The sequence below is a fragment of the Oncorhynchus mykiss genome, chromosome 13 (genome assembly GCF_057628025.1).
Source record: "Oncorhynchus mykiss isolate SJ-2025 chromosome 13, ASM5762802v1, whole genome shotgun sequence".
NCBI lineage: Eukaryota > Metazoa > Chordata > Actinopteri > Salmoniformes > Salmonidae > Oncorhynchus > Oncorhynchus mykiss.
This window is the reverse complement of record NC_143034.1, coordinates 24,578,743-24,591,538: the sequence shown is the minus strand read 5'-3', so window position 1 is coordinate 24,591,538 and position 12,796 is coordinate 24,578,743. Positions and strand designations below refer to the sequence as shown.

The 12,796-nt window shown below is 45.8% G+C and overlaps 2 protein-coding genes across 6 annotated transcripts in view; one reads left to right on the top strand and one right to left on the bottom strand.

The window, feature by feature from the left end:
* The first annotated feature begins 3,907 nt into the window (after nucleotides 1-3,907).
* On the top strand, nucleotides 3,908-7,314 carry LOC110485769 (elongation factor 1-alpha 1-like). The gene is made up of 6 exons (XM_090194328.1): nucleotides 3,908-3,928; nucleotides 4,255-4,542; nucleotides 4,842-5,001; nucleotides 5,342-5,598; nucleotides 6,635-6,884; nucleotides 7,208-7,314. The coding sequence occupies exons 1-6, from the start codon at nucleotides 3,908-3,910 to the stop codon at nucleotides 7,312-7,314; spliced, it is 1,083 nt and encodes a 360-aa protein (XP_090050454.1).
* A 1,289-nt stretch (nucleotides 7,315-8,603) lies between these two features.
* LOC110485768 (potassium voltage-gated channel subfamily KQT member 5) overlaps nucleotides 8,604-12,796 on the bottom strand; it is a 140,024-nt gene continuing 135,831 nt past the window's right edge. For all 5 annotated transcript variants that reach the window (XM_090195850.1, XM_036940424.2, XM_021556927.3 and 2 more), the window contains one exon: nucleotides 8,604-11,694. In XM_090195850.1, coding sequence (XP_090051976.1) covers nucleotides 10,390-11,694 — 1,305 coding nt within the window. In that variant the 3' untranslated portion in view covers nucleotides 8,604-10,389. The remainder of the gene's footprint in view (nucleotides 11,695-12,796) is intronic.

Sequence of the window (12,796 nt, the reverse complement as noted above, 5' to 3'; positions counted from 1 at the left end):
TTGATGGTGTGGTCTGATTATGGTACATCACCACCACCTGGTGGCGAAAAACATGAATTTCTCCGTGAGTGTGTGGGGGGGGGTTAAACTAATGACGGATGTGAAGCCAATACCGGCAGCACCCACTACTGGGTCCCTAATAATAAACCAGACAGCATCTTTTGCTACACGATCACTGCCCGAATTTTTGCGAGCGCATCTATACAAACCCAGGTATGATACCATTTTTAGCTAACAGGCTAAAGTACTAACCAATCATGGTCTGCATTTTGTAAATGTGTGCTGTGGAATGGTCTGACGAGGTCGGTATAACGCTGGACGAAATAGTGTTCTGCAAGTCCAACGGTTTGGATATATTGCACACAGTCTCCATGTGGAAAGTACAATAACGCGGCTGACACTATTAGCAAAACAACGAGGGGGTTTTGCTCTCGAAGGTTACACGGCGCAGTTTAATACCTCGGGTATCAACCGGCGCTGTAGCCTATGTGTTTGGAAAACGCGAATTAGTTACCAAGCCAGCAAGCTACACTACGCATGCATGATAGTGGAGTCAATATACGCAACACTAAGTATTTTAATAGCCTACCTATTGATGTCCCGTAATGTCTTTCATTGCTTCATGATGGCCACAATACCATTATTTTGTCAGTTTTTGTAACTTTTTTTTTTCACCTTTATTTAACCAGGTAGGCTAGTTGAGAACACCTTTATTTAACCAGGTAGGCTAGTTGAGAACAAGTTCTCATTTGCAACTGCGACCTGGCCAAGATAAAGCATAGCAGTGTGAACAATTAACAAGTCAATAACACAGTAGAGAGAAAAAAGAGAGTCTATATACATTGTGTGCAAAAGGCATGAGGAGGTAGGCGAATAATTACAATTTTGCAGATTAACACTGGAGTGATAAATGATCAGATGGTCATGTACAGGTAGAGATATTGGTGTGCAAAAGAGCAGAAAAGTAAATAAATATAAACAGTATGGGGGTGAAGTAGGTAAAATTGGGTGGGCTATATACCGATGGGATCGGTTAGCTGCTCAGATAGCAGATGTTTGAAGTTGGTGAGGGAGATAAAAGTCTCCAACTTCAGTGATTTTTTGCAATTCGTTCCAGTCACAGGCAGCAGAGAACTGGAACGAAAGGCGGCCAAATGAGGTGTTGGCTTTAGGGATGATCAGTGAGATACACCTGCTGGAGCGCGTGCTACGGATGGGTGTTGCCATCGTAACCAGTGAACTGAGATAAGGCGGAGCTTTACCTAGCATGGACTTGTAGATGACCTGGAGCCAGTGGGTCTGGCGACGAATATGTAGCGAGGGCCAGCCGACTAGAGCATACAGGTCGCAGTGGTGGGTGTTATAAGGTGCTTTAGTAACAAAACGGATGGCACTGTGATAAACTGCATCCAGTTTGCTGAGTAGAGTGTTGGAAGCTATTTTGTAGATGACATCGCAGAAGTCGAGGATCGGTAGGATAGTCAGTTTTACTAGGGTAAGTTTGGCGGTGTGAGTGAAGGAGGCTTTGTTTTGCGGAATAGAAAGCCGACTCTAGATTTGATTTTAGATTGGAGATGTTTGATATGAGTCTGGAAGGAGATTTTACAGTCTAGCCAGACACCTAGGTACTTATAGATGTCCACATATTCTAGGTCGGAACCATCCAGGGTGGTGATGCTAGTCGGGCGTGCGGGTGCAGGCAGCGAACGTTTGAAAAGCATGCATTTGGTTTTACTAGCGTTAAAGAGCAGTTGGAGGCCACAGAAGGAGTGTTGTATGGCATTGAAGCTCATTTGGAGGTTAGATAGCACAGTGTCCAAGGACGGGCCGGAAGTATACAGAATGGTGTCGTCTGCGTAGAGGTGGATCAGGGAGTCTATTGTCAAACTTTACAACAAGAGCAACATCATTGATATGTACAGAGAAAAGAGTCGGCCTGAGAATTGAACCCTGTGGTACCCCATAGAGACTGCCAGAGGACCGGACAGCATGCCCTCCGATTTGACACACTGAACTCTGTCTGCAAAGTAGTTGGTGAACCAGGCAAGGCAGTCATTAGAAAAACCGAGGCTACTGAGTCTGCCGATAAGAATATATTGATTGACAGAGTCGAAAGCCTTGGCAAGGTCGATGAAGACGGCTGCACAGTACTGTCTTTTATCAATGGCGGTTATGATATCGTTTAGTACCTTGAGCGTGGCTGAGGTGCACCTGTGACCGGCTCGGAAACCAGATTGCACAGCGGAGAAGGTACGGTGGGATTCGAGATGGTCAGTGACCTGTTTGTTGACTTGGCTTTCGAAGACCTTAGATAGGCAGGGCAGGATGGATATAGGTCTGTAACAGTTTGGGTCCAGGGAGCTATTGGCCGAGGTTGGAGTAGCCAGGAGGAAGGCATGGCCAGCCATTGAGAAATGCTTGTTGAAGTTTTCGATTGGGAGGAGATGCTCTTGTTCTCCATGGACTTTACAGTGTCCCAGAACGTTTTGGAGTTAGAGCTACAGGATGCAAATTTCTGCCTGAAGAAGCTGGTATTTGCTTTCCTGACTGACTGCGTGTATTAGTTCCTGACTTCCCTGAACAGTTGCATATCGCGGGGACTATTCGATGCTATTGCAGTCCGCCACATAATATGTTCATATGTTATTTCTTTATCTTGTTAATAGCCATGGTATGTAAAAAAATAAACTTTGTTTCAGTGTCAATTGTAGCAGGTGTTTAGGGGAGTATATGAGGATGGAGGGGTTACCTAGGTAAAATTGGGAGTTGTCAGAAATGGCACCCTATTCCCTACAGGCTATAGTGTACTATTCCCTGTATAAAGCACAGTGCACTAAATATGGAAGAGGGTGCCATTTGGAATGTAACCTGGGATAATATTGATTGATTGACTGGCCATTGTTTCTGTGACTGTCTCTTGAAATATTAAACGCCCCAAATACTGTTACACCCAACCACCAGTCTCCAGGGCCATCGTGAACATGGTGGAGTCGGCTTTGAGAACCAGGAAGGAAAATAACAGCCATGTTGTTGAGAAATAGCTGCTTTTCTTTCACCTGTTCTTTCATTCTGATGACCTCACTCTCAAAATGGTGGCAAGCCACTCAGTGAAACTTTATACACATTGTCAGGGAAGGGAATAGAGAGATCTTATGGGGTGTGAATGGTTCTCGATGACCGAGTCACTAGTATTAATCAATTTCACAAATATTTGTCTTCTCAATACCCCCTAAAATGTAAAACATTTTGCTCGGTTAATGACATTGTAATTCCTAATAACTTGGCCAGCTTGGTTGACCCCTCTTGCCACAATCTACTCCGGTGTCTTCCTGAGCGAACAGCTATGGGCAAGGAGAAGCTTCACATCAACATCGTGGTGATCGGCCATGTGGACTCAGGCAAGTCGACCACCACAGGCCACCTCATCTACAAGTGTGGGGGCATCGACAAGAGGACCATTGAGAAGTTTGAGAAGGAGACCGCTGAGGTATGGAGGTGGCCAGACACAAGTAACTTAACTCTCCGTGCTGGGAAAGTATTTAAGGTCTAGCCTGTTGTTATACATGATCGATATGTTAGAGTCTATTGTCAAACTTTACACCAAGCTCGGTATTTCAGGGACATGGTATGATTCCACTTTGAATCCATACCATTGAACTGAGCATTGACTTATTTACCTCTCGATTTTGTTCCAACATAACAAAGACAAAAGAGACAAACAAACAGCACAGACTTTTGCCATTGATTTGGTCTGTCTTCAGATGGGGAAGGGCTCGTTCAAGTATGCCTGGGTGCTGGACAAGCTGAAGGCAGAGAGGGAGCGAGGCATCACCATCTCCCTGTGGAAGTTTGAGACCAGCAGGTCACCATCATCGACGCCCCGGGACACAGGGACTTCATCAAGAACATGATCACTGGCACCTCTCAGGTATGGGCTGCAGACACTACTGTATCCAGCTGTCACTCAACATGGACCCTGACTGAATGTTTAGCCAAGGGCCTTCTTATTTTGTACGTATGGGCCCCAATACTGGAAGAAGGAAGAACATGAAACATATTAAACATGTCTTCTATACTATTAGAAAACAAAACCTTTTGAGCAGGATTACATTGGCTACTCTGAAAATCAAACGGTTATTCTGGGAGTCCATTTACTAAAACAAGAAATAATGTAACACTTTCTGCTTTCAAACTGCTTTCAAATGCAAACAAAATGAAACGTCATGTTTGCTCCCCGTCTCCTCCTTGCCACAGGCAGACTGTGCCGTGCTCATCGTGGCGGTAGGCGTGGGCGAGTTCGAGGCCAAAAATGGGCAAACCCGTGAGCACGCCCTTCTGGCCTACACCCTAGGGGTCAAGCAGCTGATTGTAGGGGTCAACAAGATGGACTCCACCGAGCCCAACTACAGCCAGAAACGCTATGAGGAGATTGTGAAGGAAGTCAGCACCTATATTAAGAAGATTGGTTACAACCCGGATACGGTGGCCTTCGTTCCCATCTCCGGCTGGAATGGGGACAATATGCTGGAGGCTAGCCCTAACGTTAGTAGTCTTCTATGTATACTTATCCTTATCTTTTTCCAAGGCAGGAGGACACTTTATATTCTTAGGACGCAACCTTATTACACAATAGAGTTACAGATGCAGTCGTGCACACCTCCACTGAATTAGAATTAGTGTTACTGCCGTGGTATGAAAAGTGGTTCGTTTTCACAAGGTGTCTTATTACATATTACTTATGCAGGCCATAACGCTTAAGCTAGGCTTGTTCCTAATGTTTGGTCTGGTCCCTGTAGATGACATGGTTCAAAGGGTGGAAGCCGTAAGGACGGCAACGTAAGGACGGCAACGCCTCTGGGACCACCCTGCTGGAGGCCCTGGATGCCATCCAGCCGCCCTCCCGCCCCGCTGACAAACCCCTCCGCCTGCCCCTACAGGACGTCTACAAGATAGGGGGTGAGGCCCTGGGAGGCGTTCACACCCACCACTGGTGCTATGCCAGTGGCTCGAGGGTCAATTCCATTTCAATTCAGTCAATTTAGCTATTGTGCATCACTGAAAGCCAAAGGGTTTTGAGTTGTTTTTTCAGCTCTTACATACATTTTATTTTTGATGTTATACACTCAGGCTGGGATTCAATCCGAGCTGCGTTCGATCTGAGATCTAGCACGCTTGACCTTTGACATCTGCAGCGTTTGCCTTGAATGCGATCTCTGCCGAAGGCGTTAACATTGCCATTAAATGCTACAATTTCTACAAGTGCGATCGGATTCAGAGAGTCTCAGAGAGACTTGAAAGATTTCCTCAAAGGTTTCATGCCTCTCACCTCCCTCTCTCCCAGGTATTGGTACGGTCCCGGTGGGGCGGGTGGAGACGGGCGTGATCAAGCCAAGCGTGGTGGTGACTTTTGCCCCCGTCAATGTGACCACGGAGGTCAAGTCAGTGGAGATGCACCACGAGGCGCTGGCCGAGGCCATGCCCGGAGACAACGTGGGCTTTAACGTCAAGAACGTGTCGGTAAAAGACATACGGCGAGGGAACGTGGCTGGAGACAGTAAGAACGACCCGCCGATGGAGGTGGCCAGCTTCACCGCACAGGTCTGGATAGGAGAGTTGGCTGTGGAGAACATTGTGTGTCTGGATAGGAGAGTTGGCTGTGGAGAACATTGTGTGTCTGGATAGGAGAGTTGGCTGTGGAGAACATTGTGTGTCTGGATAGGAGAGTTGGCTGTGGAGAACATTGTGTGTCTGGATAGGAGAGTTGGCTGTGGAGAACATTGTGTGTCTGGATAGGAGAGTTGGCTGTGGAGAACATTGTGTGTCTGGATAGGAGAGTTGGCTGTGGAGAACATTGTGTGTCTGGATAGGAGAGTTGGCTGTGGAGAACATTGTGTGTCTGGATAGGAGAGTTGGCTGTGGAGAACATTGTGTGTCTGGATAGGAGAGTTGGCTGTGGAGAACATTGTGTGTCTGGATAGGAGAGTTGGCTGTGGAGAACATTGTGTGTCTGGATAGGAGAGTTGGCTGTGGAGAACATTGTGTGTCTGGATAGGAGAGTTGGCTGTGGAGAACATTGTGTATCTGGATAGGAGAGTTCGCTGTGGAGAACATTGTGTGTCTGGATAGGAGAGTTGGCTGTGGAGAACATTGTGTGTCTGGATAGGAGAGTTCGCTGTGGAGAACATTGTGTGTCTGGATAGGAGAGTTGGCTGTGGAGAACATTGTGTATCTGGATAGGAGAGTTGGCTGTGGAGAACATTGTGTATCTGGATAGGAGAGTTCGCTGTGGAGAACATTGTGTGTCTGGATAGGAGAGTTGGCTGTGGAGAACATTGTGTGTCTGGATAGGAGAGTTCGCTGTGGAGAACATTGTGTGTCTGGATAGGAGAGTTGGCTGTGGAGAACATTGTGTGTCTGGATAGGAGAGTTCGCTGTGGAGAACATTGTGTGTCTGGATAGGAGAGTTCGCTGTGGAGAACATTGTGTGTCTGGATAGGAGAGTTGGCTGTGGAGAACATTGTGTGTCTGGATAGGAGAGTTCGCTGTGGAGAACATTGTGTGTCTGGATAGGAGAGTTCGCTGTGGAGAACATTGTGTGTCTGGATAGGAGAGTTCGCTGTAACAAATAGCATAGAGTCACATCATCATCCTGAACCACCCAGGTCAGATCAGTGCCGGCTACGCCCCTGTGCCGGACTGCCACACGGCCCACACCGCCTGTAAGTTCGCCGAGCTGAAGGAGAAGATTGACCGGCGCTCGGACAAGAAGCTGGAGGACAACCCCAAGGCCCTGAAGTCTGGCGACGCCGCCATCGTTGCCATGGTCCCCGGGAAGCCCATGTGTGTGGAGAGCTTCTCCGAGTACCCACCACTTGGTAGGTGGTGTGTGTGTGTCTGCCCTCAACCCAGATCCCTATTGGGGGGACAGATGACGTGTACTGTACATCTTTGTCATATATATATATATATATATATATATTACAGAACCTGCTCTGTTCATCAGATAAGTTATCTCCATCCTTCATCAGTCTTGGTGCTTCTTGTCTAGAACTAATCACATGTTCCATTTAGTATTTTCAAAGTGCTACAGTTCAAATCAACTATAGCATTGTATCATGTGCTGCAAAGCCTGTAATAGACTGAAATATGTTTATAATAAATCATTAGAAGTATGACTCACATTCGATCATTCTCTCCATCCTCCCAGGGCGCTTTGCGGTGCGTGACATGCGTCAGGCGGTGGGCGTTAAGGCGGTGGAGAAGAAGGCTCCGTCCACGGGCAAGGTCACCAAGTCGGCCCAGAAGGTCAAATGAACATTGTGTTGGGCTCGCAACGTTAGCGTCTGCCACCGTGAAAACATCACTCCCCTCCTACACACCATAGTCAAAGTCTGGTCCGTGCTCACGATGCATCGCAAGAGCAGACAGAGGGAAACAATGTCATGGTATATTCATTAAGGAAGTGTTCTGTTTTATATATGTTTTGGTCTGCTTGTTTGACTGTTTGTGGTTAGGATACACTATCTGAGTGGAAGACCATTTAAATAACTCCTCTAGGTGTGTGCTATTGTACTCAGTTCAACCTCAAAAATGTTATTGATAGTGTCGGTTTGCATTAAACTGGCTGCTAGTTAATGTTAGTAAAAATGTACAAACATTTTTAAGTTGATAAAATGTTGAAATGGTGTTGTGTTTTCCTATGGCTGCTTGCATATTCCGGATACACTTTAAAAAGATATATCCGATACTAACATATTGTAGCACCTTGCTCAGCTTAAAAGCTCCCTTGCACTGTTCAAACCTCGTCGACACTGTTCCCTCGACACCTTATTGTAACCTGTGAGCTTGATCTATATCGAAAGACATTTAAAAAGGGTTCAGACTTAGCAACATGTGCATCATTTTTCCGCAGTCATTTAAATATGGGTTGAAAGTTGAAAAAATCATTTTCAAGGTAATAAATAGATGCCAACATGCAGCTACAGAACAGAGGATACACCACAATGGTCAAAGGCTAACAGGACGTGTCTGTAAATATGTCAACAAACATACACTTGAATTTCCTTTTTTTTTTAAATTTATTGATGTAGGAGAATAAAAGTTTCTTTAGCATTTTTCATGACATCACAGGCTTGATCGGAGCTAACGGACATTATTACTACCGTATAGGTATGTGCACGTCATTTAAATAAATTAGGATAATGATCGTATGAGACACAATGATGACATTTCTAAAGGCCAGTTTTCCTTTGGTAATACATGGTCTGTCTGTGGATAAATAATGCCCAAATCAGATAGTCATTTTTTTTTTTTTTTTATATATACAAGGGACGAAACAAAAAATCAAGTATGTGAGACCATTTCAGCACAAAAGGCCAACAACCCACACGTTGGGTGCAAATAAACATGTTGAAATGGACAGTATATCGCCAAAAAAGGCACCATGTTATGTACTGCATGTTTTGTATACTTCACATATTCTGGTAAAGCCTTCAATAAGGATTTAATCGACCATAAATGTTTCTGCTAAGGTTTCTGTTTCCAATGGTATGTGTACTGGAGCTTTGGATTTAGCGTACAATTTCATACTGTATTTCATGTTGTTTTTGAATGGGTTTCTCTCCTTTGAAACAACCCCCTTGGTGAAACATCCAATAATCCCTACAGGATCCTGTTCAGTTGGCACAAAATGTTACAAAACGTTTTGAAACCGATGAGGTAGCCTACTACCTGAGGTTGAGCGTGTCCAATGAGTCATCTTTGCATTCCAATTCGAAATGTTTTGCTACATTGTGCCCTATTGAACATGACCCTGTTGTACCTGAATCTGTAACACTTAAAAGGTTAGTCCACTCAAATGACAAAATACATGTTTTATTTTGGTACCCTGTAAAGACTGTTTGAAAGGTAAGAAGAACAATGTAATTTTGTGATTTGAGTGACATATCCCTTTAAGTCAAAAGGAATAATTGTTGTTAGCATTAGCCATGATGTCACTCACACTGCTTGCCAGGGTGTGCGAAATATCACTTACAGATTATTAACATAACATTATATACATTCTACAGCATGTCAACTTCCGTTTAAGCAGTTTAATAAGCATTCAAAACTATAACGTATTAAAAGAACTAAAGCCGGGAGTGTGATTGGGACTGAAACCATGTAAGACTGCAAGTATCTTCATTTAATTAAAAGAGGGTCACATAATCGGATAACAAATATATTTTTTCCCTTCGTGTTTTGCTCTCTTGTGTTTATAAGTAACAAAAAAAATATTAAATGAGAAGATACACAGGCATCTCAAGAAATCACATAATGTGGATGCCTTGGTCGTCGGGTAGATAACACCTCGGGGTGCACAATGGAACTGTGTTTTCGGCATAGAAATAGAAGTACTAGAACGGGCATCCCCATTCAAAGGTGTCATGATGGGGGGACCGTATTCTAGTAATTCTATTTCTATGGTTTTAGCAGCTATTCGTCTCCTGTTTTAGAAGTTATTCCTTTCCCGGGACTATGTGTAGCAGCTTGTGTACAACGGTTATACAGTATGTAAACTACCGGAGTGTGTGGGTGTGTGTGTGTGTATTGGTGTGTGTGTGACCTGTTGGCAGAATTCAATTTACCTCAAACTAGTATTGACCTGGACTTGGCAAGTCTATCATTACAATGAGGGGTGTTTTGTACCATTGTATGTCCACAAAAGTCACTCAAATGAGAAACTATTATAGGGAACTGATGTGGGTGAAAAACTTGGTCGTATTGAGGCAACATTCATTTCAAGATGGCTGCCACAGAAGCTTTGGATAACAGTATGATATTGGGTTCATGTAAGCATTTAACTTGCCCCATACGCTCTAGTCTTATAGGAGGCCCCACACTTGAACTTTTACTGTACATGATTATGTGTATTAAAATGAAGGAAACGTTTTCTAGAAGGGTTTTGCCATGAGGCCTATAGGCATCAACAACTTCCAGTGTTAATGAATGAAGACTTATGGGTAAGTTGTAACATGGGTCAGTTGAAAACATGCAGTGCTCATGCAGTGTTGAGATCACAGATCAACCCACTGTCTTTCAGGATCAAGTTGAGCTTGTTTCTTAGATATATATATAATATATATATCAAAGTCTCTTTTTATATACCTCTCTCTCCTTATTTTACCTTCTTTGTTTCGATTTCTTCAATAATAATTCATGCAATGATATGTTCATGTATCGTCGACTTGGATGAAAAATACTTTGCTTTTTATCAAATGAATCAACATAAATATAAACAGAAATAACCATTATAGTCCCTCCCTGTTCCCCCTCACCCCTCCAAAAATAGAATAAAGAGCTCTATAAGGTGAGGTTTTTTGATTGGTCCATACGACACGGGGGTGTGTCTTATTTTAGCCGTACGTGCGGCATGCTCAGGGACTCAGCGCTCCCAACTGAGGCGGGCGATGACGTGTTCCCGCTCGGCAGGCTCCTATTGAACCCCGCCAGAGCACTTAACCCCGCCCCAAGCCCAGGGTCTGTCCTCAGTAGCTCTGAAGAGTAAGAGGTTGCGTCGGCTGTACCCTGGGACAAGAAGTCAAAGCCAAAGGCTCCACCTTGAGCCTCGGGAGGGAGAGGGAGGGCATCCACGTCCCTGTCGCTGATAAAGAGGTCCTCCTCCCCCCAGCCATCCCCGCCGCCCCCTCCCCCAGGGTCCTGACTACTGTGGGAGCCTGTGGGGGAGTCGCTGCTGCAGGGGCTGGGGGACGAGAGGCTGAGGCTAGGATGGTGGTGGCTATCCAGGGCCATGGAGGTGGTCCCACCCTGCCCCAGGTCTTGGACAGACATGGACTTGCCCAGGCTTCGGTCCACCTGGCTGGGGTTGGAGCCGGAGGAGCAGCGGCCTCCTCCTCCCAGAGCAGAAGAGAGGGGTACCAGGGGCTCCATCTCCAGGCTTGTGTGTCTTGTCCAGGAGCCCTCTGCTTTGGCATTGCAGGGCCGGCCATTGCTGTTCCCATTGGACCCCCCTCTTGACTGCCCCAGCCTCCCGATTCTGAGGCCTTGTTCTGGGCCTAACACATCACCATCCTCCCTCTCCTCCGGGCTTCCACAGAAGTCGCCCACCTCCACCTCCCTCTCCCTCTCCGTCCTGGAGTGACCCACCGTCCGGCTGGGCTGGGGAGGAGGCGGTGGGGGCCTGGCCAGAGTAGGAAACCCCCCACTTCCAGATACACAATTAGGAGTTAGAATAGGAGGTGAGTGAGAAGAACTTCCCCTATGGACTGGTTCCCCACGTTCCGGCAGGGTATGATGGTGATGATGGTGGAGGTGTTGACGAAGGGGCGACGGACTGAACGAGGAGGGCGGGGGCCCACCGGTAGAAGGCGAGGTGGTGCCAGTGTTGAGGTTGAGGCTGAGCTCGGTGGGCGGCGCCAGGATAAGGTGAAGTCCCCGGGACAGGTTTGAGGTGTTGGTGGAGGAGCGGGTCACGCGCCCCCCTTGGCCCTCTATCCCTGGCCCACCTCCGGTGCTGCTGACCTGGGTAGAGCAGGTGGAGTGGTCCTTGAAGAGGATAGAGCTCTGGTAGTCTGAGGTCTGCTCCAGCTCGAACAGGGGCAAGGAGGAGAGGGTGAGGGCAGAAGAGGAGCCTTTACGTAACACATGCCGGTAGATGTCCAACAGGGAGTCTAGCTTCGACTCAATAGACTGGACCTAGAGAGGGATGGATTGAAGGAAGGAAGGGAGGGAGGGAAATAAAAATGAAGGTTAATATTAGCAACAGAAAAGAAAGAATACTTTCACATAATTGGTAATACAAACAACATGCAAACACATTTAATTAACCATAATACGCAAAACAATTACAATATGTTGAATAACAGTAGTTGGTAGCCCTTTACACTCATACCTGTACCCGTATACGGGTTGAAAATGGCAGATTTGGGCACTAATAAGTGCCTAAATTGGGACGTAGTAGCTGTACAGTAACTATACATGACATCAGAGCTCAGGCTCTGCGCTTCACAGCGCTGTATGGGTTTGGACTGACAGCCGTTGTTCTGAACTCGAGCACCGCGCGCGTTAAGAAGTTGCCCCACATCTCTCCCAGTACTTGGGCAAAATGTGATTTTTTTTTGTTCTCTTTAAGTTAAGTTAAGAGGACTCTATGTACTTTGAAAGATGAGACGATGAGGATTATTATAATAAATACCACTTTGATGTCACACAAGCCAAACACCTGTGAGTCCAAATGTGCACTTCACATTTCCATATCATAAAACTCATGGCATGTACAGTGTCAGCGTTTATGATCAGTATGTTTGATGTACAGTTACAAGATGACATGGCGTCATACCCTGGGTTGTTCTGAACAGAATGAGCCTGTTTTGTATTTCTGAAGATAATTTTCCATGGCACACACCTGCATGCACTCATGACTCTTTTCTATGCGTACCAAAATGACCTTGTGAAAGCCTAACACTGTAAGATCGTATATATTAACTTAGCTAGTCATGTCGGCAATAGAACAAGCGTTCAAATCTTGCCCACCTGACCCCGACTGCGATTCATTATGGACCATTTTTGGATTGCGTAAACAGCAACAGTAATTGTGTGATGGCGGGGATACAGGGTTGTGTTCCAAACGAAACAGCTACAAGTCTGCTTGCTCTAGTTCCTCAACGGCACAGCTAGGAGAGCTCAAAAAGTACCTTATAGTTGAAGACTCTTCTTTGAGTCATGGAAATGCATTGAAATGACTTGGGAGCTGTGCACACTTTGGAGAGGTGTGTGGCCACTTGGAGACTCCAGTTAG

Excerpts from the sequence above, each read along its gene's own strand:
- LOC110485769 (XM_090194328.1), top strand. The coding sequence starts at position 3,908 with ATGATCACTGGCACCTCTCAG. Across the intron at positions 3,929-4,254 it reads TGATCACTGGCACCTCTCAG|GCAGACTGTGCCGTGCTCAT; the intron begins GTATGGGCTGCA and ends TCCTTGCCACAG. Across the intron at positions 5,002-5,341 it reads CCACCACTGGTGCTATGCCA|GTATTGGTACGGTCCCGGTG; the intron begins GTGGCTCGAGGG and ends CCTCTCTCCCAG.